Genomic DNA, 27,568 nt, shown 5'->3' with positions numbered 1-27,568 from the left:
TTAAACACACCAGACTCTTCTTCTTCATGAACCTTTTATATTTGTGGTTCTGCAGGCAGGAAGTGAACAGAACAGGAAGTAGAAACAATAAATAAGACACTTGAGCTGCACTGATGCAGAACTAACGTTAAAAAAGTTACTAAGCAACAGCGACGAGCTGATGTCATCAATCAGATGATATTTGGTTGAATCTCATTCATGGTCAGGTTTCATTTGTGCATCATCCTAGATGAGAATGTTTTGGACACAAAGCCCCGCCCCCTCGGTGAGGAGGAGGAGGGGTCACGGAGCCCCGCCCCCTCTGAGAGGAGGAGGAGGGGTCACAAAGCCCCGCCCCCTCTGAGAGGAGGAGGGGTCACAAAGCCCCGCCCCCTCTGAGAGGAGGAGGAGGGGTCACGGAGCCCCGCCCCCTCTGAGAGGAGGAGGGGTCACGGAGCCCCGCCCCCTCTGAGAGGAGGAGGAGGGGTCACGGAGCCCCGCCCCCTCGGAGAGGAGGAGGAGGAGGGGTCACGGAGCCCCGCCCCCTCGGAGAGGAGGAGGAGGGGTCACGGAGCCCCGCCCCCTCGGAGAGGAGGAGGGGCCACGAAGCCCCGCCCTTCGCACTCTGGTTTCAGTCCAGGTCTTGGACTCGACGGCAGATTTCAGTGGTGAACTCGGAGCACTTGGAGTTTCCTCCTAAGTCCTTGGTCAGCACCTGGAACAGCAGCAGCACTCGTTACCACGGCAACAGCACCAATCATTTAGCGACTGATTAACTTTAAAGAGTCTCATGTGCCACATCGATCAAATCATTATGACCAGCGGCCTCAGAACCCATCAGAACTGCCTCACCTTCTTCTCCTTGATGGTGTCGAAGCACGCCGTCTGGATCTTGGCGGCGTGTTGGTGCAGCCCCATGTGGCGCAGCATCATGACGGCGCTGAGCAGCAGGGCGGTCGGGTTGGCCAGATCCAGGCCCGCGATGTCTGGGGCGGTTCCGTGCACCTGCAGGACACACACAGGTCCGGTTCACTCTCTCTCACAGACTGGTTCTGATTCTGAAGACACAGAACCCGGCAGGCATCACGCCCTCTGCTGGGTTCTGTTAGGACTGCGCCACGTCTCCTGGTTCTGATCCAATCTCCTTCCTGCACAACCAACAATTGGTTGGTCCAAACGGTTTTCCACTTGGACCCGCTTCCTTTCAGGATCCAAGCAGCATCAGTGAGTGTCTGGAACCAGAACTGTGACTAAAGTAATAGTAATAACAATAATACCATATTTTCCGCACTGTAAGGCGCACCTAAAACAGCCGACAGTGCCCCTTATATATGGACCAATATTGAGCCACAACAGGTCCAGCAACTACGGTAAGCAGCCGCCGACTTCATTTTCACCCGTAGAAGAAGCAGCGCGCAGTGCATGCTGGGATAGTTGTCAGAATGCTGGTTTGTTAATAAAGTCTGACTGACCTATCTACCTACTGACCGTCTAGATCAGTGGTTCTTAACCTTTATTGAGGTACTGAAACCCCCAGTTGCATAGGCGCATTTACCGAACCCTTCTTATTCCACCCCCACCCCCGACACAGAAGTAATTAAAGACACAAGTTCAAATCCATGCTGAGAGTGGAACTCCTTCAATCAGTGCTCCTCCGCAGCTCTGAACATGACAAGTTCATGTTCAGATCACTTGTCATGTGCACTGAACACATGACAAGTGATCCTTGCTGCAAGATCACTTGCAGCAAGGATCAGCAAGTGATGGCAAAGCGGGGCGTCATCACCACTTTACACAAGTGTGTTTTTACCTCCGCGGCAGAGGCTCCGCCGAACCCCTGGAGTTCGACCGAACCCAGGTTAAGAACCACTGATCTAGAATCAGGTCGTCTGCAGGTCATTTAGCGCCACGTTCTCCACCAACATGCTGTGCGCGAACGGAGAAGGGTGACCATCGTCCAGCCCCGCCCCGGCCCCAGAAGGCTCTCCTCGCCAACCGGAGTCGGACTGTTTTGTTGACATTCCCTTTAGTGCAGCTCCATCTAGTGGATGCATAACGTAACTTCAGCCTCGACAGTAGCATCTATTCTATGCGCCTTATAGCGCAGAAAATACGGTAATAATAATAATCTATCTATGAAGTGAGATCTTTAAAATCTGCTTATTAAACCCAGACCCAGTGGATCGGGGTTATTGACACTGGAACCACTAGGACAGTCTACCAGGCCGCCATCAGAACCAGGCCGCCATCAGAACCAGGCCGCCATCAGAACCAGGCCGCCATCAGAAGTGGATGATTCTGAGGCTCTCACCGACTCAAAGATGGCGACTCCGTTGGCGCCGATGTTTCCGCTAGGAGTGACTCCCAGTCCTCCAATCAAACCAGCACACAGGTCACTGAAACACACAAGGTCAGAAGGTCACCTAAGGTCAGCGCTCAGATTGAAGGCCTCTGATTGGCCGACAGCGTGTGACTTACCTGAGGATGTCTCCGTACAGGTTGGGCATGACCAGGACATCGAACTGGGTCGGGTCCTGAACCATCTGGAAGAACACGGGACAGGTTAAAGGGGAGGCGTTTCCCAGATCTGGGTCAGAACCGGATCCGTTCGGACTCACATTGAGGCACACCGTGTCCAGGTACATCTCTGTGAACTTCACGTCCTTGAAGTTCTCGGCCACTTCCCGACACTTCCTGAGGAACAGCCCGTCCGACATGCGCCTGCAGAGAGACGGCAGACCCGCATCAGTCCGGCCCGGTTCTCCAGAACTGCAGAGAAGCCGACCGGGACGGCAGCCTCACATGATGTTGGCCTTGTGGACGGCCGTCACGCTGCTCCTCTGGTTGTTCCGGGCGTACTCAAAGGCGTACTCCGCAATGCGTCTGCTGGCGTCCTCCGTGATCAGCTTGATGCTCTGAACGACGCCGTCCACGATCTGGAACAACCGGACCAGAACCACATGCTCAGGTTTCTGATGGACTGGAGGAGGAACCGGCAGGAACTGAAGGCTTCCCTTCTTCTAGCATTAGCTTCTGCTAATACGTAGCTCCCACAAGTATTTAGCTTATATTCAGGCTTGTTACAAGTTATCACCAGCAGGGGGCAGCAGAGTCTCTGCAAGAGCATTCAGGGTGAAGAGTTCCCTGTGGTTATCTAGCATGAACATTAGCCTGCTTACAGTGAAGCATGGTGGTGGCAGAATCAGGATGTGGGGGCTGGGATCAGAAAGAGAGATGGGTCTAAAAGGAAACAGAACCTGACCAGAACCGGGCAAGAGGTTGAAAAGAAATCCAAGATGAAACCACAAAGGTCCGAGGTGGAGGAACAAGAGAACTCCTCCTTCTACTCACCACGTGTTCGATGCCGCTGTACTCGCCCTCCGTGTTCTCCCGGATGGTGACCAGGTCCACGTCTGTGTACGGCGTTCTGTAGCCCTCGATGGAGACGCAGGGACGCACGTTGGCGTAGAGGTCAAAGGTCTTCCTGAGCAGCAGGTTCATGGATGGATGACCGGCGGCGATGGGGGTCTTCAGAGGACCTGGACGAGTAGAGGCCAGATTGGTGAGCAATACAGCAACAGGAGCAACAGGAGCAACACAGCAACAGGAGCAATACAGCAACAGGAGCAACAGGAGCAACACAGCAACAGGAGCAACACAGCAACAGGAGCAATACAGCAACAGGAGCAACAGGAGCAATACAGCAACAGGAGCAACACAGCAACAGGAGCAACAGGAGCAACACAGCAACAGGAGCAACACAGCAACAGGAGCAACAGGAGCAACACAGCAACAGGAGCAACAGGAGCAACACAGCAACAGGAGCAACAGGAGCAACACAGCAACAGGAGCAACACAGCAACAGGAGCAACAGGAGCAACTTCGCCGCAGCATCATTTGCGGAATCGTTAGCGTCCGCTGCAGCGTCAGCCGTATCGTTGGCGGCAGAATCAGCATTAGCTGCAGTGCGCTAGCAGTCGCACCACTTTTTTCAGTGAGGAGTAATCTAACACGATGCTATTTCAAATCCAGTAGTCAGACTTTAGGTACTTATCCAAACCACTGGTACTATTTTCTTTTGTAATTTAATTTTATTTCCTCTGTGCATCTTGGGGAGTGATCGCCGTTTCTATGCGACAGAAACAAACAATGGAGGGAGATGTGCATTTTGTTGGTGAAAAAACAGGAACTATTTTGAGTTTCTGTCGCCAAGTCTGATTATTATAAGCAGCTTTGGGCTTGTTTTATTTCTAAAGTTGCTTGCAAATTTAATGAGTCACTGGCTGAGCTTTTTTGGGCTCCTTTCTGAACATGAAGTTACTCATTTGGGCTTGGAAATAAGCAGAGACTCATAATAAATCCCAGAATTAGTCTGAGATCCAGTTACTTTTAGTCAGACGCTCCTTGTCCATCATTTCCCAGATGATCCGTCCCGCTTGTCTTTGTTAATGTTAATATTTTACCTCTGAATGACGTCGAGCTTCGCGTTGCGCTCCAGAAAACTGGAAACATCGAGACTAATATGAACGGCGTAAAAAACGTGAAAACAGCCACGAATGAGCAAGTTTGTAAAGTTGTGCAACTAAACGCCATTATAATAATTAATATTAAGATAAGTGTCACAAATCTGTGCAGCAGGAGGAGCTCTGTGCGCTGCGCTCCGACACAGGGCCGTAACACAGAACCTGGAGGGTGGGGGCAGGGGGAGGGGGCTCTAAAATCATATTTATAGTTTTCCTGACAATAAAAACACACAAAAACATGTACAAATTACTAAAGTTTTTCTTTTTGGTCTGTTGTAACCATTAAACAATCTCCCCTTCAGTTTAACCATATAAGTGGAGACACATTGTTGATATAAAATAACTTGCAATTAAATATTGACTAAGATCAATGCAATTTTCACAGGTGGTGGAGCGTTGTTGTTATCAGTTGCTGAAAGTAACTAAAAAAGTTACTTTTAATGTAACTTAGTTACTTTCCAAACCAGGTAATCAGTAATCTGATTAAAGTTACTTATACATAAGCCATCACTCATCGTTAGCGCATCATTAGCAGCATTATTAGTGGCAGCGTTAGCAGCATTATTAGCAGCAGCGTTAGCAGCGTTAGCAGCATTATTAGCAGCATTATTAGCAGCAGCGTTAGCAGCATTATTAGCAGCAGCGTTAGCAGCATTATTAGCAGCATTATTAGCAGCAGCGTTAGCAGCATTATTAGCAGCAGCGTTAGCAGCATTATTAGCAGCATTATTAGCAGCAGCGTTAGCAGCATTATTAGCAGCAGCGTTAGCAGCATTATTAGCAGCAGCGTTAGCAGCATTATTAGCAGCATTATTAGCAGCATTATTAGCAGCAGCGTTAGCAGCATTATTAGCAGCAGCGTTAGCAGCATTATTAGCAGCATTATTAGCAGCAGCGTTAGCAGCATTATTAGCAGCATTATTAGCAGCAGCGTTAGCAGCATTATTAGCAGCAGCGTTAGCAGCATTATTAGCAGCATTATTAGCAGCAGCGTTAGCAGCATTATTAGCAGCAGCGTTAGCAGCATTATTAGCAGCAGCGTTAGCAGCATTATTAGCAGCAGCGTTAGCAGCATTATTAGCAGCATTATTAGCAGCAGCGTTAGCAGCATTATTAGCAGCAGCGTTAGCAGCATTATTAGCAGCAGCGTTAGCAGCATTATTAGCAGCAGCGTTAGCAGCATTATTAGCAGCATTATTAGCAGCAGCGTTAGCAGCATTATTAGCAGCATTATTAGCAGCAGCGTTAGCAGCATTATTAGCAGCAGCGTTAGCAGCATTATTAGCAGCAGCGTTAGCAGCATTATTAGCAGCAGCGTTAGCAGCATTATTAGCAGCAGCGTTAGCAGCATTATTAGCAGCATTATTAGCAGCAGTGTTAGCAGCATTATTAGCAGCAGCGTTAGCAGCATTATTAGCAGCAGCGTTAGCAGCATTATTAGCGGCAGTGTTAGCGGCATTAGAACCTTTCAGGCCGATCTTGCTGCGGTCCATGGATTCTTTGGCGTCTGCAGGGATCATCCACTTCCCTCCGGGTCCCTTGATGGCCATCACGTTCCTCTCCTCCCATTGGACCGGAGCCTGCAGGGGAAAACTCAGTTCAGTTCTCCGTTCTGGATCTGGTGGCCCAGTTCTGGTCCGGTGCCGACTCACCTTAGCGGCATCAAAGATCTTGACAACGGCGGCAGAAATCTCCGGGCCGATGCCGTCTCCTGGAATCAGAGTCACCGTCTGCATCTGGAACCGAACAGAACCACCATCAGTTCCTCTGGACTGCCTCAGAACCGCCTGGACCCAGATCAGACTGAGCCTGGTGCCGGTCCAGCAGACCAGAACCAGCCCTCCATCAGGAGACTCCAGCAGGACAGCACAGAGAGGTTCTGTCTAGAACAGACCCGCCTCAGACCTGTGGTTCTGTGCGTCATCCAGAACCACAGGCGCAGAAGGGTCCAGGTGCCATCGGATCAGAACCGGGTCATCACTGGAAGCAGGCAGGGCAGCTAAGAAGCTGCTCCTGTCCAGGACAACTATCCAGAACCATCCAGAACCAACTGGGCTTCTGAAGGACAGAGAATAACCTAAGGACTACAGACAGGCGCTGGACTCAGGTCAGAGGTCAGAGGTCAGACCAGTGAAGATTCTAAAGTTAAAGCAGCATCAGGGGAACTGGGACTGGAAGTGCTGGTCCAGACCCACTTCTGAGACCCGGTTCACTCACCCCTCTGGAGAAGGAAGAGACAGCCGGCCTCCTGTTGGCTCCGCCCATCACCTGGCTCACCTGCAGCAAACAGGAAGCAGCTTTACTCACCTGAACAACTAAAACACTAATCAGCTAAAAAATCAAACATTCCTGTGGAGATATTCATTAAAGCCACATGTTGAATTATTTATTTTATTACTTTGTGGTTCAGGCGCCAAAAATGTTGAATTATAAAAAAATTTAAAAAACACAAAAACAATCAGAACACAGTAAATTAAAAACATGAAGTTTTAAACTGAATAACCACGAGATTCATGGTGTAAAACGTTTTACATTAAAAACCGTTTTACACTATGTGAATAGATGAAGCGCGTATTCTTCATGATTTATTCCCGTTTCTCTGCATCAAATCAATTATTGCTCATAATACCCGCCTCTTCTACAGAACTTTACAGCAGAACTCAGGTTGGGACCAGAAACCCGCAAACTGGAGATATCGGATCAGATCCGATTAGAACCAGTCGGAACCGGTTATTATGGGAAATCATGTGAACAATGAATGAATTTAGCAGCTGTTTTCAGTGAAGCTGCTCAGTTAGTCAGGCTGTCTGCTCCAATAGTTTCACACCATGTTTCACCAACAGAGGAATGAAATGAGCTCCTTCAGTTTTCACACTTCTCTCTACTGTGAAGGAGGCAAAACTTCTAGTATCCATCTTTCAGCCAGCTGGCATGCAGTTCACAGCAACAGGTGGGGGGCAGGCAGCCCAGCATCAAGAGAAAACATTTGTAAACAATGATGGATCGGCCCTGGTTTAAAGCTCTGTCCTACACTGAGAGGTCAATGTTCAAACTAACAGGAGCTCTGTTGCTACACCTAAACATCACATCCTGTACACCTGTTTTAATGAGTGATGCGTTCAGTTTCAGCCGAAATGAACAAGACACCCCACCTTCTTTTCCTGACCTTTGACCCTTTAATCTCATTTATAGGTTTCAGTCCAACTCGAAGGAAATCTTAAATGAGTCATTTTTAAACGGAGTCTGGGGTCGGTGAGGCTAAACTAGCTTCCAGTCTCTAGTTCCAGTGGTTCCGAGAACTAACGAACTAAAATGGCAGAGCAGTGAGCAGCATGAGCCGGCTAATCGCTCCAGACAGACGAGGGAAGATTTCTGGATGAAGCTGAGGGAACTTCTCTACCATCTGATTTCCCTGCTGAAGGACGCCAACACCGCTGCTAACAGCTAGCAGGCTAACAGTGGAGTCAAAACCTTGATCTAACCGGAACAGAGACCCGGAAGCTTCGGTTGCCACAGAAAGCCCCGCCGAACCCCTCAGAGCCCCGCAAAGCTACGGTGGAACCACTGGTAGAGACTTTCCAACACTTCCAGAACATTTTCCTCTTACCAGTGACCTCCACACGCTGCCTGCTGCCATCCTGACGATAACCTGAGATCCTCCTTGTGCGAGATGCCTCACTACGAACAGCCCGCCACAGAGCGAAGATTCTATGACTGAAAGATGCCTCACTGCTTTACATCCTCCTGAGACTAGAGATGGAAATTTAACCACCCGACTCTAATCTCATGTATTTACATGTTAGTGTTCATAAATACATATTGTCCTATTTTTTAAAAAATAAGCTTGAACTTAAAATTTATTGTCATTGTGTTCCTCCTAATTTCACATCTTGAGTTTTCTACTTCTGACAACTGTATTATGTTTCTGTTATAATGTTGTACAGAATAAAAGGCAATCCGATCAAATTATTTTTGGTATCTATAACCCGTCCTTCCAAACAGCGCTTGGTGCTCAGAGCGGAAACCCCCTGCTGCCAGGCCGCCGCTGCTGGGCCTCCGTCGGTGGAGGCGCAGGCGATTCTTCTTTGTGGCTGCGTCCTTGGCGCGCCACCTGCAGCTCTGATCGTTTCCAGTGGTACTGTACTTAAGTACATTTTTCGTGTATCTGTACTTTACTTAAGTAGATTTAATAATGGGTACTTTCTACTTTTACTCCACTACATTTTACAGTAAGTATCTGTACTTTCTACTTTACTACATTTCTACTAAACTGTCCCGTTACTCGTTACATCCAAGTCGCGTTGCGCTTTTTGTCCATTAAAATGTGAAGTTCAGGGTTTTAAGGTGGCGCCTTACACGCCTCACAGCCACGGGGGGGATCTGCCTGCGCCTGCTTACCAGCAAGTTTCTGGAGGTCCATATGGCGTCTTTGATGGTGGCGAGGGTGAGACACATATCTGCAAAGTCTTTCTACACCATTTTTTGGTGGCTCACCCCGTACAGCACTAGCTGTGCATCGAGGACCTCCTTTTCTGGCAAGTATGGGAATTGCAAGGAGCCGGCCTCTGCCCACAGGTCCCTGGCAGCGCTGCACTCCCACAGCAGGTGCCTCACTGACTCCGGCGCGCCACAACCGGGTCGGGGGCAGATGGAGGTCGCCGACATGCCGCAGGAGTGCATAACGGCTCTGAGCGGGAGGATCTCATGGGCCACCATCCAGGACGGGTCCTGGAGTCTGTTCGGAAGGACGGGATGGCCCACATTGCGCCAGACTGTGTTGGCGTCTCCACGCAGGAGGCCGCGCACTGGAGTCACTGGTTCCCAGTCCTGCACAACAGAGATAATAAAACGATGGTTAGTTAAAATCCTGATCTCCTCTCCTTCCAGTTTAAAATTCTGTAAAAATGTCTGTATAAAAGCGTATGCTGGTGGGAGGTTAAAAGCTGCTGGTTTTCTAAAATCACTCTTTAAAAGTTTCAGTTTTCTCAGGTATGATCCGAACCAGAATCTATTCATTTCATTTGTTTTTGGGTTGTTAAAAATGTCCATAGCTTGTTTAAAGTGAGTGCTGATGTAATGGCTGCCTAAAAACAGGTACAGGTCTGGGACTCCTGTCCCTCCTTTCTCTTTGGGTTTTGTCATAATTTCACGTTTTAATCTTTCCCATTGAAATTAAAAATGTCCGTTGCAGCTCTAAAAACTCTCCTAGGAGGAATTAAAACAGAACTGGTTAGTAAAAACACGAGCACCAGTAGGTGCTCCGCCACAGGCGGTGCAATTACATTGGGTTTAATAATCTTTTCCCTCCAGTTAGTGCTCCACCGTAATGGATTAGCATTTCACCTAAAATAAGCTTTTAGCCAATTTTTTTACTTATTAGCCATGTTTAGTACACTGAATTTAGAAAGGCAATGACAGAAAACATGGTAGTGATACCATTCATGGGTAAACATACAGATAGAGCGACCGTATGTTTTCTACGCTCCTTCACCCTGACGTACCTTCCTTGGGGGGGGGGGGTCGATTTATGTTTTCACATCCACCTGAATAATATGTAGTTGCGCCCCTGTGTATAAATCATGGGATTTCCATTTCATTACAATGTCTGCAGCTGTATGGTTGAAATTAACGAAGCCCTTTAGTGTTTGTGACTCTACACACTGAGCCTCCAGCGCCCCCTAGAGGAGATTTAGGGTCTGTTCAGCACAAACAAAACAGGGTTTGAAGGTTAATTTTTATTTTTATTTTATTGTTGAAGGGCACAGACAGAATCACAGATAAAAATAAAATGTAAATAATAATAACCATTTAAGAAACAACACCCTCCAATAAAGGCAGGTGCTCCAGCCCCCCTTCCCCACTGCATGTGCTGCTCGTCCCCAAAGGTTTTTATTGGGTCAAATAAAAGTTTAATCAAAATAAAAAACTAAATTTATGGATTTTTCAGCAGGACCAGTGCATCAATGCATTGTTTTTAGAATATTTTGCTATTATATAAAAATTAATTGTGTAGTTATTTGACTTTCCATTGAGGCAAACCAAATGAAGAGCTCTGCTGCCTTCAGGTTCTGTCCAAATGATCAGTTTCTCCACACCTGAGACCAGCAGTAAAACTCTTATTTTCACTGATAAATTCTGTGGTGGCGCAGGGGCAAAGCACAGCCCATGGACTCAGTGAGGCCCTGGTCCTCATGCCAGTGGTCACAGGCTCAGTTCCCAGCCTGGTGGCATTTGCTGCATGTCTTCCCCCTCTTTCCTGTCAAACTACTTTCAAATAAAGGCCACTAGAGCCAAGAAAACCTTTAAAAAAATAAATAAATTCTTTACTTCGGCCCAGATTTAGTTTAGGGTTTGTCATGGCTGAACTGTTCATAACATGAGGATAAGTTGTTTAATAAATATTTAACTCAACAAAACAGACAAAAACATATTGAAATTGTAAAACAAAGACTAAATAAGTATACGTAATAAATCGTAGAAATAATTTTTAGCGTCCCTTTGTCAGGGTCCTGGAAGCCAGATTTTCCCAGCAGCACCTGAAAGCATCAGGGCAGTGTACCACTCCTCATCCAGCAAAAGGAGCATCATCCTGGGAGCCGGATGCAGAGCCTCCGCCTGGATGTGAAGCTCCTAGCGTGGAGGTGGGGGAGTCTCCAGTGGGATGCAGCTCTGTGATGGGACGATCCGCCGCGCACCATGGGCAACAAGCAGACGACCTTCACCGAGGAGCAGCTGGAGGCGTATCAGGTCTGCCCCGCATAAATCACGACGCTTCACAGCCACAACTGGCAGGAAGGAGCCGCGGCTGCTGATTGGGTCCCCGAAGACAGATCCTCACCCGTTTCTCTGCTTGTTTACAGGACTGCACCTATTTCACCCGGAAGGAGATCCTGAGGTGAGTCCACACACGCTACTTCATTACTGAGGAGGAGGAGAGCTGAGACACACAGACACGGAGACATCGGAGAAATAGGAGACAAAGGAGACATCATCTCAGCCACAAACCAGACGGAAACGTTCTGAAAAGCTGCTCTGGGGCTGACGGGTCAGGTAGAGTCCAGGTAATCAGAAGTAGGAGCCAGAATCGGAATAGATGTGTGAACTCTGCTCTCTGGAGCATCATGTCAGGATTCCTGCAGGGTGACAGTGGAGAGGTGTACAGCTGGACAGGCTGGTGTTCCTGGCAGATACTTTGGTCATGTGAAGAGGACTTTTATGAGACAAATGCTGCTGACAGGGCAGAGAAGTTCTTCAGAGGAATTATTTATTGCTGCCATTTAGACCAGTTTATTTAAAGAACATTCAATCATGAAACCAAACAGGATAGAAAATAATTTGATTCAGTCCTGAAAGGTCTGACCAGAATTAAATTTGCTGGTGGGACATGGACAGCAGGAAGAGGACAGACAGGACGTCTCACTGTGTCTAGTCGTAGTGGTATCTGGTGTCAGCAGGGGGCGATGTCAGGTCGAATGGACCGTTGTCTCACAGTGCGTCCTCTGTGCTCTGCAGCCTCCACGGACGGTACCGGGAGCTGGCTCCACACCTGGTGCCACTGGACTACACCAACAACCCGGACATCAAAGTCCCAATGGCGCTCATCGTCACCATGCCGGAGCTCAAGGTACGCCGGTCCAGATGTCCTGTTCTTCAACAGGTGGATGCCTGTCTCTACTGATGTGTAGTGTGTGTGTACCATGTATTTGATGCATTGTGGGGACCATTTTCCTGACACATATTATGTTGTGGGGAAAAATTCTGGTCCCCACAAGGAAAAACATTGTTTTGGATTTTACGGATAGGGTTAGGGTTACCAGTCGATCTTCGTTCCCACCCTCATCTATGATTATGAGCTTTGAGTCATGACCGAAAGAACGAGGTACCGGATACAAGCGGCCGAAACGGGTTTCCTCCGCAGGGTGGCTGGGCTGCCATCACTTGCTGCAGAGGATCACGTTACATTGCTGAGCCAATCAGAAGATCACGTTACATTGCTGAGCCAATCAGAAGATCACGTTTCATTGCTGAGCCAATCAGAAGATCACGTTACATTGCTGAGCCAATCAGAGGATCACGTTACATTGCTGAGCCAATCAGAAGATCACGTTACATTGCTGAGCCAATCAGAGGATCACGTTACATTGCTGAGCCAATCAGAAGATCACGTTACATTGCTGAGCCAATCAGAAGATCACGTTACATTGCTGAGCCAATCAGAAGATCACGTTACATTGCTGAGCCAATCAGAGGATCACGTTACATTGCTGAGCCAATCAGAGGATCACGTTACATTGCTGAGCCAATCAGAAGATCACGTTACATTGCTGAGCCAATCAGAGGATCACGTTACATTGCTGAGCCAATCAGAAGATCACGTTACATTGCTGAGCCAATCAGAGGATCACGTTACATTGCTGAGCCAATCAGAAGATCACGTTACATTGCTGAGCCAATCAGAGGATCACGTTACATTGCTGAGCCAATCAGAGGATCACGTTACATTGCTGAGCCAATCAGAGGATCACGTTACATTGCTGAGCCAATCAGAGGATCACGTTACATTGCCGAGCCAATCAGAGCTGCGGGAAGGAGTTCCACTCTCAGCAGGGATTTGAACTTGTGTCTTTAATTACTTCAGCAAAACTCACCGTTTTTACCAAATTCTGTAGCTTTCGGTGTACTTCTAAATCTGCTCCTTAGTCGCATCTTTTCGGGCCTGCTACTGCCTCTAGTGGCGTGGGGGTGGTAACACAACTAATATAATTACATTAATAAATCAGAATACTGCCAAGTCTTTGTTATTTATTATTAATTTTACATTCTATTAAGAATGTAGAGCTAATTAAATGATCTAAATAAGACCTTAAAGTGGTTCCAGTTTCTCTCGATGGCCAACCTGTTGAAACTGTGGCAGATTTGGGTCGTTCCTGGACAGTCAGCTCAACTTTGCTGAAAACACCGACTGTATTTTGAAGAACTGTTCTCAGAGACTCTACCTTTTAAGAAGACTTAGTGATCATGGGGTGACCCAACTAGGCTCTAGTTGGGTCACCACTATGTCTTGAATTTGGGGGAAAAAAAAAATCATATTTTATTCATCACTACAGAAGGGTTCAGTGAATGCGCATATGAAACTGGTGGGTTCGGTACCTCAAAAAAGGTTAAGAACCACTGGTCCAGGAGGAGGGAAAGAGACCCAGGACATGCTGGAGGGACGATGTCTCTCAGCTGGCCTGGGAACGCCTTGGGGTTCCTGGAGGAGCTGGAAGAAGTGTCTGGGGAGAGGGAAGTCTGGGCCTTCCTTCTGAAGCTGCTGCCCCCGCGACCCGACCCCAGATAAGCGGAAGAAGATGGATGGAGGGATGGTTAGGGTTAGGGATGGTTTAGTGTCACAATGACATCCCCCTGAATCGACCCAAACATTGGTGTAGGGAGTCAAAGGCAAGGCGTCTCTCTAGAGCTCACCTCCTTTTGCTTATCCCAAGTATAAGGTACAGAAATAAATATTCAAAAATAATTACAATCTTATAAGATGGTATGTATATTCTAAGATTTGGAACACATCATCAGTCAGTCCCGGGGTGTTTCGGCCATTACCACCATGCACTCTTCCCCAAGTACAGCACAGATAAGGTTGATCAATCCTCGCTATGTGTTATATAACTCCAGTTAACAATCTATGCCATAAAATTAGGACTGAAGTAGTGTCCCTCTGTAAAGCAGAAGGGGACTTCACATAATCCCAAGTGGCTAAATAAAGGTAAAAACTAAACGATTAGGACACTCTGAGGCATAGGAAAACCATGTGGCAGTGTTGTGTTCAAGACCACCTAACCCGAGACCAAGACAAGACCAAGACCAGAGTGTATTGAGACCGAGACAAGACCAAGACTTTTGGGGTCCGAGACCAAGTCAAGACCAAGACCGAGGGGAGTCAAGACCGAGTCAAGACCAAGACCAGCTACAGCTACATGATACAATAAAATGTAAAATATGATCAAAATTGCTTCTCAAAATAATCTGAAAGATCCATATTACCATAAAACACCTAGATATTAAATACTTAATACATTTTACCAATATTAAATATTCCATTTCTGTGCTAAAATGTGTGATGGTCTCGTGCCATCCCTAAAAAGATAACGCCCTGGGCATTTGCCCATATTGCTCATATAAGAAACCACCACTGTTGCACCATTAAACATAGCAATTGAGGCAATGCCCTGATGGTAAATAACGCTCAACTATGAACACTGACCAAGGAGCAACAAGCAAGAAGTAACCAAACAGAAGGCGCTCATCGTGACTGTTTTCACTCTCTATCCCAGTACATCAAGCCAGGTAGTCTGACACCATGGCAGACATTACAGCTGCCACTTTGAACAAAAACAAAGAGCAATGTGCATGCTCTGCGTGCTCTTTGGTTCTTGTGTTTTAGTTATTTGTTAATTTAAATATTAACGTACATAATTAAATAAAATAATGATGCAGTGTACACAGAGCATTACAAGAACAAAGAACAGGTGTTCTGTCAGGTCAGCATACGCTGTCATTACCATATGATTTTATTTAATCAGCAACATAGAATCATGACGTAGATCATCATACACTTGGTTATTAACAGTTGTATGGCATCCAGCTGCAGCCAGACCTGCTTTAAACACACTTTGAAACCATGACAACGCATGTATATCCATCTAGTTATCACATTATGTCATATTAGAAACAATTTAATTACTTATTTTCGTCATAACTTGTTGCGTATACTGACAACTACACTGACGGTCGGACTTAATGCGCATGCGCTGGCATGGTACTCACTGCATGTATGCTATTCTGACAGCGTATGGCTATGTGTCTATTTCTGTCAGACACGTCATTACCATGAGATTTTATTTAATCAACAACATAGAATCATGACGTAGATCGTCATACACTTTATTAACAGTTGTATGGCATCCTGACTTAGCGGTTAAGTGAGTTTTACACGGGCGTGTGTTGTAGCTGACTCCTGCTGCAGCCAGACCTGCTTTAAATACACTTTGAAACCATGACAACACATGTATATCTATATAGTTATCATTGAAAACAATTTAATGACTTATTTTCGTCATAACTTGCTGCGTATGGTGAACTGACAACTCCTCTGACGGTCAGACTTCTTAATGCTTAATGCATGTTATGCTATCCTGACAGCGTATGGCTATCTGATAGAACAACGGATCTCAGTGACACTCCAGTCCTATCTAATAAGTAAAGAGCCGTGGAGATGAATCGACTGTTTCTGAATGTCACATCACTATATTGCAGACTTTTGGACATAGCGTTGTCCCATATATGCGACAAGTCAGTCAACACCTCCGCACAATAATTCAGCGCAGTGAGTGATAACATTTTTCATCACAAATTCTTATGTGTCTCTGTACAGCTAGCTTTGCTAACATCACGTTAACGGAGCTTACCTTCTTTGAGCTACTTTTCTAAGTGACAAAAATAGTTAGACGTTGTCCCCACCGTCTGTGAAAGCGAAGCGCTGCTGAGTTAGCTGTGGCCATCGGATTTCTTACTATTTATGCAGCGCTATTATATTACTGACGATTAGACAAACATTTTCTGCCGCTGAGAGGAAACCACTGCGCATGTCCTGGAGCGCCGCGCGCGAGTGAAAGGTGGGGAGGGGAGGGGGAGGGAGAGTGAAAGGTGGGGAGGGTGGGGGGAGTAACAGAAACACGTGGTTGCTTGGATTTTAATCGGTGCATTTTGCATCAACTGAAAACAAAGATGTTAACAAATAAACTGGACAGTATGCTGCACGTTTAGTGATATTTTCACAGTTGCGGTCTCGACTGGTCTTGAAATAAAATGCCGAGTCCTCAGCGCCCGAGACCAGACCGAGACCAAATGCGGTCGAGTCTGAGACGAGTCCGAGACCATCAATAAATGGTCTTAAGACCGGTCTTAAGACCAAGACCAACTTCAAGTACCACAACACTGCCATGTGGGTAAGATAAACTCCACCAGTAGGTTATAAGGTAACCTGATCCTTGACTAAAGGTAAAACGGTAAATCAAAGAACAGGTATACATTCTGGGGCGAGGGTTGGGGTTAAGCTGTAGAAATGAATGGAAGTCAATGGAAAGTCCCTGCAAAGATAGTGTGAGTGTGTGTCTGTGCAGGAGAACCCGTTCAGGGACAGGATCGTGGAGACGTTCTCTGAGGACGGACAGGGCAACATGAGCTTCAATGACTTCGTGGACATGTTTTCAGCTCTCTGTGAGATGGCCCCCAGAGAGCTGAAGACCATCTATGCCTTCAAGATCTACGGTAGGACGCTCTTTGATGAAACTGAGGATGAACACTCCTCTCTGAGGTTCTCATTCCATCAGAATTACTACATAATAAAACCTAAAGTTGTTCAAATTTGAGGCTCAACTGTGATGAAGATCAAACCTTCCTTCGCCACTTCAGTCTGATCTTCTGTTTCTGCTCGCCTGGTTTTGGTGCAGAAAGTCGCTGCGTTTCTGTTACAAATGCGCACAAAACTTTTTCAATATTCTGTTAAACACTGTTGTGCAAACTGAGTGTTTCCATTGAACAAGAAATTGGGAATAAGCTTGTTCACATGTAAACACTGGATTTCCTACTGGCCAGATTTTAGATTAAAGGGTTTGTCTTTAGTTTTGGCTAAAGACTAGGAGCCATTTCTGCTGTTAGCGCTAGGCTAACAGGTTAGCTTTGGTTGCTGCCCTGCACTGTGGTCCACTTCCTCCTTTTGGAGCGGTCTCTGGTCCGCTGGGTGTTCACATTCAAACCAAACCCATACCAAGGTCTGCAGGACCAGAGGTCAGAGGTCAACTAGCGTTCGAACCGGAGTTGGATTAAAATGGAAGCTCTCCAAAGACATGAACATTTCTGTCCACACAAAATGTCCTCAGGCCCATTCTGTCTATTACATTATTATTATAAATATAATAATAATGATCGCAGCAGCTCCCCAGCTCTTGGATTACTCAGCTGAGTCTCAACGGTGATTTTCAGTTTTGTTTATTTTCTTGGATGCAGATCATGATGTCACCATGAAAAAAAAACATACACAAACATTAGAATACAAAACTTAAACAACAAAACGTCACCGGGAAACACGAAGCTTTGGTTTCTTTGTGCCAAACATCGTGACGGTTCAAGTCATTCAGCCTGCAGTCACCGGCTACGGCAGCCTGGGAGGCACATCCAAAATAAATATTACAAACAGCAAATACCATTAAACAAAACCAAATATAAACCAGTGCTAATCAAAACAAACATCCATAAACAACCCGCAAAATCTGGAAATTCATTTCAAATAATTTAGAAAATTTACTTTCAATAATTTACAAATTTATCTTGAATAGTCTACAGTTTTATATAATATACACAAGTTATTTTGAATAGTTTACAATGATAATAATTAGCAGCGTTTTAATAAAAGAAATGAAATGAAAAGCAAAATCTGAGCTGAGCTGCCGTGTGTCGTCCTGCTGCAGACTTCAACAGGGACAATTTCATCTGTAAGGAGGATCTGCAGAAGACCCTGAACAAGCTGACCAAAGGGGAACTGACCCCAGAGGAGGTCACTCTGGTGTGCGACAAGGCCATCGAGGAGGCCGACCTCGACGCCGACAGCAAGCTCTCCTTCTCCGACTTCGAGAACATGATCTCCAAAGCTCCAGACTTCCTTAGGTAACGCCTCCAACATCACACCCAACGCTTCACCGGTAAACGTCTGAGGCAGAGAGGAAACGTCTTAGTAGGAGAGGAAACGTCTTAGGAAGAGAGGAAACGTCTTAGTAGGAGAGGAAACGTCTTAGGAAGAGAGGAAACGTCTTAGGAAGAGAGGAAACGTCTTAGGAAGAGAGGAAACGTCTTAGGAAGAGAGGAAACGTCTTAGGAAGAGAGGAAACGTCTTAGGAAGAGAGGAAACGTCTTAGTAGGAGAGGAAACGTCTTAGGAAGAGAGGAAACGTCTTAGTAGGAGAGGAAACGTCTTAGTAGGAGAGGAAACGTCTTAGGAAGAGAGGAAATGTCTTAGGAAGAGAGGAAACGTCTTAGGAAGAGAGGAAACGTCTTAGGAAGAGAGGAAACGTCTTAGTAGGAGAGGAAACGTCTTAGGAAGAGAGGAAACGTCTTAGTAGGAGAGGAAACGTCTTAGGAAGAGAGGAAACGTCTTAGTAGGAGAGGAAACGTCTTAGTAGGGGAGGAAACGTCTTAGGAAGAGAGGAAACGTCTTAGTAGGAGAGGAAACGTCTTAGGAAGAGAGGAAACGTCTTAGGAGGAGAGGAAACGTCTGAGGCAGAGAGGAAATGTCTTAGGAAGAGAGGAAACGTCTTAGGAAGAGAGGAAACGTCTTAGGAAGAGAGGAAACGTCTTAGTAGGAGAGGAAACGTCTTAGGAAGAGAGGAAACGTCTTAGTAGGAGAGGAAACGTCTTAGGAAGAGAGGAAATGTCTTAGTAGGAGAGGAAATGTCTTAGGAGGAGAGGAAACGTCTGAGGCAGAGAGGAAATGTCTTAGGAGGAGAGGAAACGTCTGAGGCAGAGAGGAAATGTCTTAGGAGGAGAGGAAACGTCTGAGGCAGAGAGGAAACGTCTGAGGCAGAGAGGAAACGTCTTAGGAAGAGAGGAAACGTCTTAGGCAGAGAGGAAACGTCTTAGGAAGAGAGGAAACGTCTTAGGCAGAGAGGAAACGTCTTAGGAAGAGAGGAAACGTCTTAGGAAGAGAGGAAACGTCTTAGGAAGAGAGGAAACGTCTGAGGCAGAGAGGAAACGTCTTAGGCAGAGAGGAAACGTCTTAGGAAGAGAGGAAACGTCTTAGGCAGAGAGGAAACGTCTTAGGAAGAGAGGAAACGTCTTAGGCAGAGAGGAAACGTCTTAGGAAGAGAGGAAACGTCTTAGGAAGAGAGGAAACGTCTGAGGCAGAGAGGAAACGTCTTAGGAAGAGAGGAAACGTCTTAGGAAGTGAGGAAACGTCTTAGGAAGAGAGGAAACGTCTTAGGAAGAGAGGAAACGTCTGAGGCAGAGAGGAAACGTCTGAGGCAGAGAGGAAACGTCTTAGGAAGTGAGGAAACGTCTTAGGAAGAGAGGAAACGTCTTAGGAAGAGAGGAAACGTCTTAGGAAGAGAGGAAATGTCTTAGGAAGAGAGGAAACGTCTTAGGAAGAGAGGAAACGTCTTAGGAGGAGAGGAAACGTCTTAGGAAGAGAGGAAACGTCTTAGGAAGAGAGGAAACGTCTTAGGAAGAGAGGAAACGTCTTAGGAAGAGAGGAAACGTCTTAGGAAGAGAGGAAACGTCAAATAGCCTCATTAGTGGGAATAAAAGATCAGAACAATCATTGAAATTTGTGCCTTCTGTGTCAGTGAGTCGCAGGTTAGAGACTCCACAGAGCGCCACCTCCTGATCAGCCATCACCTGATCAATAACGGACTCTAACTGAGCCACGCCAAGTGGAACCAGCAAAACAACTGGATCAGCGCCGTAAACCCGGCATGGCCTGAGCGCCGCATGGAGCAGCAGAGATAAAAAGCTTTTACTGCTGACCATCCATCATCTGGGGGAGGGTGCGCTGGGGATGCTGTCACCATGGCAACAGCAATCAGGGAGGTCACATTACTGTCGGGGGGAGGAGGGGATGACCTGCTGAGTCATGGAGCTCTAGTCAGAACCAGGATGATGAGGATGGCGAGGATGAAGAGGAATCAATAATCAGTGATGTGGATAAAGCGTCTGCTTCTTCTTCTCTGTCTCTGCAGCAACTTCCACGTACGAATATGAGAGCAGTCCTCCAACAGAGATCCTGTAGAGGACAGATGTCTCACCTGGACCCATTCCTGACTCCACTGAGTCTGCAGTCTATGACCAGGACCGGTTCTGGATCTTCTGGATGACTGTGATCATTCTGGATCCAGCTGAACCCCACTGGACCCATCTGGTTCCGGCTGGTTCCGGCGCTGTGGAACAAATTAGACTTGGTCTAAAAGCACACGGTTAAAGGGCAAACAGCGAGTAGCTATGCAACCCTGGCTCCCCTCGTCGCATGCTGTACATAGCTGCTGTAGTGACGCCTTCTGCTGCAAACTGACAATCACTGTAAACTGTGGCTCAGTTAAAGGAAGGGCTCTCTGTCAGTCTGGCTTTCACACTCCTTCACCTGTCAACAGGTATGATCACACCTTCACCTGTTCAGCTCTGAATGTTTTCTGGCAAATAAAAGGTTTGATTTGGTCCGCTGCGTCTCAGCCTCATTTAACCAAAGAGTCCTGGAGTCAGAGAGTCACTCATCTGGCAGAGGTCCACTTCCTGTTTCATGTGCCTTCACACACACACACACACACACACACACACACACACACACACACACACACACACACACACACACACACACACACATGTTTGTGTTGCTATCTTTGTGGGGACTTTCCATTGACTTCCATTCATTTCTACAGCCTAAACCTGACCTTTACCGTTTTCCTAACCCTAACCAAAACTCAATTCATACCTTAGTCCTAACTCTGACCCCTGACCCAAAAACAGGGTTTCCCCTCGTGGGGACCAGAGCTTGGTCCCCACGAGGAGCAATTGGTCCCCACAACGTAGTATACGTCAGGAAAATCGTCCCCACAATTTATTACAAACAAACGCAGAGAAACACACACACACACACACACACACTAATGAGCTCCATGACAGACAGATAATTGATCTCAGTGGTCATAATGTTTTGCCTGATAAGCCTATCACTGCTACAGTAATAAATGCTACATGGTGACTAACTGCCCGGTTCGCTACAGGCAGCCGGTACCACTGTGTGTCAGAACCAGATAGATACAGGGGCCAAAGGGGGACTCCAGGAAGATTCAAGGTAGACTCCAGGAAGATTCAAGGTAGACTCCAGGAAGATTCAAGGTAGACTCCAGGAAGATTCAAGGTAGACTCCAGGAAGATTCAAGGTAGACTCCAGATTCCAGGTAGACTCCAGCTCAGCAGCTCTTCATGCAGGGCCGGCCCGAGGTAATATGGAGCCCTAGACAGAATCATGATTTAGGCCCCTGGCCTCCAAGACCCTCAGCATCACCAACATGTTTAAATGTAGATTTAGTGAATCTGAGAAGAACCCAGTTTAAAATCAATCACTGATTATTGGTTATTATTTACTCTGATGTATTTGTGAACAAACCAGCTCAAACACAGATATAACCCCATATTGTAGCCATGGTAACACAACTATCAAACTATCCAGATGATTCTTTAAACTTTTACAAAGTAAACGTCCTAATTAAATACTAAATGTTTTCTCTGCTGAATGCATTAAACAAAATTTAATAATATTGTCATTCACAATAAATGATGCTACAGGTTTAGATCTATGGTCTGTGTTACAATTAAACCATTAATAGGGGCCCCTGAATGTCTGGCGGCCCCTGAATGGCCCCAACCAACCGCTACTGAGTTTTCTTTGCCTTGATATCTCAGCCTCATAACTCTAGATCTAGAGATCATGTTTCTGCTGTTTGGTCTATAAATCAGCCTGCAGCCAGGCTGTCAGAGGTTAAATTGAAGTAGTAGGACTTATTTAATAAAATAGCATAAAATGTTCTTCTCTGCTCAGCTTAACAGCTTCGGTCTCAGATCAGCTCAGCCTCCAGCAGCAACATAGATTATATTAGCTTTGCATTGTCCCCACATGATGACAATATGATCTGATTAAATATTATATTCTTGATTAATTGGGTTGTTGCTGTGTTGTACGGTGTTTTAAGGCCTTGCTCAATGGGCCCCCGCCCTCCAAAGGTCTCTGCACGGCCCTGATGTGACTGATGACGGGCCTGATGGCGCTAGTGCAGTTCACCAGTCTGACCACTAGAGGGCGCCAGAAGACTGCTTACCGAGAAACAGAGAGCAGAAGCGGATGGAAGAGGAACAGCAGCAGGAGCGGGGTGGGGGGTTGGGGTGGGTTAAACGGAGGGGTGGTGGGGGGCCATTAAATCTCTGTGGGGTATTTTTTTTCGGTCATTTTGTTGCTGCATAGAAAGTTAAACTCGGTGCCTGCAGCTTTCGTCACCTGGAGACCCAGAACAATGGGGGTTATTTCCTTCTCATCGGTCGGCCCTGCTGCTGCTGGGGGGTTGGGTGGGTTCAGGTTCACTGGAAGTCTGGGAAAAACATATCAGTGATTCTTGAGAATAGGGACAAAACAGGTCCTATGGATAAAGCACAAAATTTGAATAAAATATACACAAAATATAATTTTTTCAAATATCTAACTAAACTAACCTGGGTCATGTGAGCACAACAATGTGTATTTTCCAGGTATTTGCTGAATATTTTTTTATTTTAAACATTGTAGTCGGTGGATGATGCCTGTAAAAGCCCTTGTCCAGGCAAGTACACTTCGCTGCAGCCTGCGGAAAGGGGCGGTGACGGACCACTGTCAGTCTCATACCTTATATGGAAATTGGACTATTACATTCCGGAAATGAAGGGGGCGCCAGTGACACCATTTCCTGTACCAGCCGTGTTTTAATAATTATAATAATAATAACGCATTTTATTTCACAACGCCTTTCAAAACACCCAAAAACACTTTTAACATTTAAAATTAATTACTAATTAGGAAATGACATACCACGTGTTACGTTATGTTAGTGACGTGGTATGTCAGTCACGTGGTATGTCCGCTTTTTTATCTTTATTAAATCTTTTTTTCGGATGTTAAAATTACATTAGTAACAAACAATCTACAATAAACAATAATAAGGAAATGAAGGGTGCGCCGTGTTTTCATAATTATAATAATAACGCATTTTATTTGACTACCCCTTTCAAAACTTACACTTTCAAAACTTTTCAAAACACCCAATAACACTTTTAACATTTAAAATTAATTACAAATTAAACGTTAAGGAAATGAGATACGTTATATATTACGTTTATTAAATCTTTCTTTTCGGATGTTAAAATTATATTAACAAACAATCTAAAAGAAGGAATCATGGAGATGTATTTATCTATCTTTACACCCTAACTATCCCAAACAAAAGTCATAAAACAAATTAAATTAATATTTTAGAGACAAATGTACATTACATTAAGAACACATCTATCCATTCCATTAATTATTATACACATATAGCGGGGTGGTGAGAGCTGCTGATGGACCCTGGACACATCGCCAGTCCATCCATAAACAAATACTTGCTGGTGTTGAAATTCAAATAATAGTTTTAGATGTTGTGAATGGTATTCTTAAAATAAATAAGTTAAAATCTAATATACAATGTCCTTTTCATTATTTCATAAGGACTAGATGGAAAAGAGGTTTGGTCAACAATTTTGGCCAACCTGGTCCGTTCATTCACAATTCTGTTTATTTGCCAAATATTTTTCTTATTATTCATATCTTGAATATAATTCACTAACAAATTAAATGACTTTTGAACTTCTAACAAGCTCAACTGTTATTGTTTACCATAATGTCTTAACCAGTAAACTGGTTGGTGTCCCACTATTCCATTTAGAAATTACAAATCTATTCTAATTGCAATCAATTTATAAACTGCGCTCCAAAGACCTTAAATATGCAATTGTTGCAGAACCCAGTGATTCATTTAAAACTTTAAATTCAGCTTCAACCTGGAAAGACTCACACAGAAAGTAGGTTTTAGAAATTTTATTTGATAAGAAATAATCTTCGGACCCGGCCGTAGACGCTGCGCTGGTCACCGCCAGAGAGAATGATCTGCTGTTCAGGAGTTATTTTTTTCTATATGAAAACCTTTTTTTAATAAATTCACTGGATACATAAATTAAACCTGTGTAAATTGTAACTATAACTGTCTTCATCTCACCTGATCACGGCGCTGGTCTTATCTCCTCCACCCTTCAGAAACTCCGGCTTGATGTGCAACTGCTCCTCACCTGAGCTTCCATCACTTCCACCTGATCTCTACTTTTGCTCAGCTTACCTTTAATCTTATGTTTGGATTATAACTTTGTAACTAAACAATGTTTCTGTATGTGCTTGCTTTATTATAAAACAGTTCATTCTGACTGTTAAAACAAGCAGAAACATTTGTGTTTCTGTTTGTGCCGTATGTCAGGTTTGTAAATGAAATTTGTATTGATTCCAGTCATTGTTGAAAAAGTATAGGAAACATTGTATTTACACATATAAAATATTGAAAATTATGAACTTAGCATGTATTTTAAATTGTTAAATCAAGGTTATCCAAATACTAAACAACACTGTTACAATATATTTACAACCATTTTATTGGCTCTACTCTACAACAAAATACAGCCACAATGTAACTGTGTGGAAATGACACCATTTCTATAAAAACTAAATAATTTCAATCAAATGAGTTACAACAAAAGTAACATTCAAAAATGTACATAATATTTTATTAACATATTTCAAAAACAAATGACTGAACAAGAAAATAGGCAAATGTGCTTCATCATAAAAAAAAAACGAAAAAAAAACTAATATCTTCCTTGCATTTAGTACTGGCATTCAGGGCAGTGTCCAGGTATGCCATCACAATAGTAACGAGGGAACTCTCCTCGTCTTCCATGCCCGGTGAAGCCCACAGAGTCTTTATACTGCCGGTTACAGGAAGAACATTGGATAACCGCAAAAGGAATCAAAAGGAATCGCCTGTGTAGCCTGGATGTCTGTAGCTGGTAGGTGGACAGGTGGCTGGGCTGCTGCACAGCTGGACACCATGTGAAAAGTCATTCTGTGATTAACCAAATGATTAACAAACCTGTCCCTTCTGTCAATGGTGGAAAAACAGTAAGGACAATGGAAGTGAGTGGTGTCTCTACATGGTAGGCCACATCTGAAGATATGGAATTCTGCAGTAACAAAAAGAAATGAGTAAAATTTTAAAAAAGCATTTATATACATTGCAGATATGTTTAAACAAGATGTGATTCATTATCCCTCAGAACAGGGAGAATGAATCCCTGTTTTTCTTAGTAGCCTCATAGCTACTACAATAAAAGTAGTAGCTATTAAATACACAATTGATTGGTAGAAAAAAAGCCATGTTTGAATTAATCACTGTACATTCCTTAACATTGTTACTGTTTTGTAGGATTTAACAATTAATGGCTTCCAGATAACAAATATATATTCTGCAAAAAATGAATTTAAATTTTAGAAGTGATATTGCTCAAACAGCCATGGGCAGAGATTAACTAATCAGATTAACTCAATTACTCTGTAATTTTGACAAAAAAATAAATAATTAGGACCATTTTTCAAAATGTTATACTCTTACATGCAACATAATGTGAGTAACTTCACTGAATGAAGAACACATTTTAATACACAAAAAATTTAAACACGATACACAGATAAAAGTTGTTTATGTTAGGTTTCCTCTAACCTTAATTTGTTGTCTTGTATTAAAATGTTTCCTTTTTGGTTTTAAAATACCTAACAGTGCACATAACTTCATTTTTATTAATGTCTGCTTAAATAAATGGGTAATATTACATTGCACGTTATAATCAGTAAAACAGTACTTAATAATAGCCATTTCACAAAATACTTTGTTACTTTTAAATGTGTAGTTTGCTGCACAGTTACTAAAAATACATTGAAAATACCCAGAGATGTACTCATCTCTGGGTACTATGATGGCAGCTGATAGCTTATAAAGAAAGCTGTTAGTTTATAAAAAATATTAGACTTTCCAGAAATTGAACATTGGTGTACAAAAACATATTTTAAAAAATATTAACCTTAAAAAATAAAATAAAATAAAAACACGAGAGAACTGATAAGTGTGTAAAAAAAAACATTCATTAGTGTATTTTTCCATACCGTTATGTTGAACCACAGCAGTTCTTGCAATGTGGTTCTTAACCTTGTAAGACTCATCCGCACTGTATGAGCAAAGGGGACAGTAGTACTTGTTGTTCATGCAGTACGGAACAATTTTAGCTCCGATCCCAGTGTTACAAATTGATACGTGCATCTGTGAAATTTAAATAAAAAAACAAATTTTGAGCATAAAATACATTTTTCAATTATACATTTTCTACTTTTAGATTTTTATCTAACGGTGGCCTGCACGAAATAATTAGCTATGCTACATGCTAAAATTAGCCTTCCCGAACTACGAATTTCACTCGTTTACAGCTGTCAATTATATTTTCTAACTAATCTAGAAAAGCGTATTGATTTACTCTGTAAAAAAAGATTTAATACGGTAGAAAGTACCTTTTGCTGACTTCCTGGTTTTTGCATTGTGGATCGCGTGGCAAATGTCAGTGGTGAAACCTCTCAAACTTCTTACCCCGCTTCTTTAAGGTATTTATACTAGTGACTGTGAAAATAGCGCCCCCTTCATTTCCGGAATGTAATAGTCCAATTTCCATATAAGGTATGAGACTGACAGTGGTCCGTCACCGCCCCTTTCCGCAGGCTGCAGCGAAGACCCTCTCTGTCCAGGAGCAGAACTCAACACATTATAATAGTTTAAAATAATTAAAGAAATACTAAAATTATATATTATGATAATTAAGTGTAAGTAGTCATATAAATAATTATAGAGGTATCAATAAATTGAATTAAAAATCATTTTTATATATTTTCCTACTCCATTGAAATTTGTCCCAAGTTTCTGTCAACAGGTCAGACATGAAAAGAATGTAAAAAAAAAATCAGGCATTATTGGGGGCACCAGACCTTCTGAGGACCCCATGACGTCGTCTTTTCTCTTCCTTTGCTAACATGGCTAGTTAGCTCCGGTTAGCTTAAGTTATTCTTTAGTTTTTTCTTCTGTTTTATTCCTAAGTTGCTCGTCACAATGATGATGTGTCAACACCATAACTGATAATTTACAAAACTTTGATGAAATTTTGTGAAATAAAAGCTTAATTTCGGTAAACTGTAAAGATTTCATGGACCTGATGAGCTACAATATGGCCTCCTTCAGAATAACGTCATATAAACTGAGGTAGTTTGGCTTTTTGTCAACTCCATCAGTTTTTCTGACTCTTTCAGTGAAATTGTTGTCAAAT

At 44.1% G+C, this 27,568-nt stretch overlaps 3 protein-coding genes across 3 annotated transcripts; 1 reads left to right on the top strand and 2 right to left on the bottom strand.

Annotated features, from left to right (window-relative positions):
* Positions 1 to 17: 17 nt before the first annotated feature.
* On the bottom strand, positions 18 to 8,189 carry LOC106905448 (isocitrate dehydrogenase [NAD] subunit alpha, mitochondrial). The gene is made up of 11 exons (XM_014970296.2): positions 8,110 to 8,189; positions 6,720 to 6,779; positions 6,155 to 6,238; positions 5,968 to 6,082; positions 3,331 to 3,518; positions 2,782 to 2,915; positions 2,598 to 2,700; positions 2,458 to 2,522; positions 2,291 to 2,375; positions 832 to 984; positions 18 to 694 (listed from the first exon to the last, which is right to left on the bottom strand). Exons 1-11 carry the CDS (start codon positions 8,137 to 8,139, stop codon positions 611 to 613), a joined length of 1,101 nt encoding a protein of 366 aa, XP_014825782.1. The 5' UTR covers positions 8,140 to 8,189; the 3' UTR covers positions 18 to 610.
* Positions 8,190 to 8,918: 729 nt separating this feature from the next.
* LOC148152592 (uncharacterized) lies at positions 8,919 to 9,644 on the bottom strand. The gene has a single exon (XM_088003137.1). The coding sequence runs from the start codon at positions 9,642 to 9,644 to the stop codon at positions 8,973 to 8,975; it is 672 nt and encodes a 223-aa protein (XP_087859263.1). The 3' UTR covers positions 8,919 to 8,972.
* A 1,486-nt stretch (positions 9,645 to 11,130) lies between these two features.
* On the top strand, positions 11,131 to 18,384 carry LOC106905454 (calcium and integrin-binding family member 2-like). The gene is made up of 5 exons (XM_014970301.2): positions 11,131 to 11,249; positions 11,363 to 11,397; positions 12,015 to 12,126; positions 16,679 to 16,826; positions 18,026 to 18,384. The coding sequence occupies exons 1-5, from the start codon at positions 11,199 to 11,201 to the stop codon at positions 18,223 to 18,225; spliced, it is 546 nt and encodes a 181-aa protein (XP_014825787.2). The 5' UTR covers positions 11,131 to 11,198; the 3' UTR covers positions 18,226 to 18,384.
* The last annotated feature ends 9,184 nt before the right edge of the window (positions 18,385 to 27,568 follow it).

Source organism: Poecilia mexicana, unplaced genomic scaffold (assembly GCF_051168715.1).
Source record: "Poecilia mexicana isolate PSO_F unplaced genomic scaffold, ASM5116871v1 scaffold_23, whole genome shotgun sequence".
Classification (NCBI taxonomy): Eukaryota; Metazoa; Chordata; class Actinopteri; order Cyprinodontiformes; family Poeciliidae; genus Poecilia; species Poecilia mexicana.
Note: the sequence above shows the minus strand (reverse complement) of the source record. Positions and strands in the feature narration are given on the sequence as shown.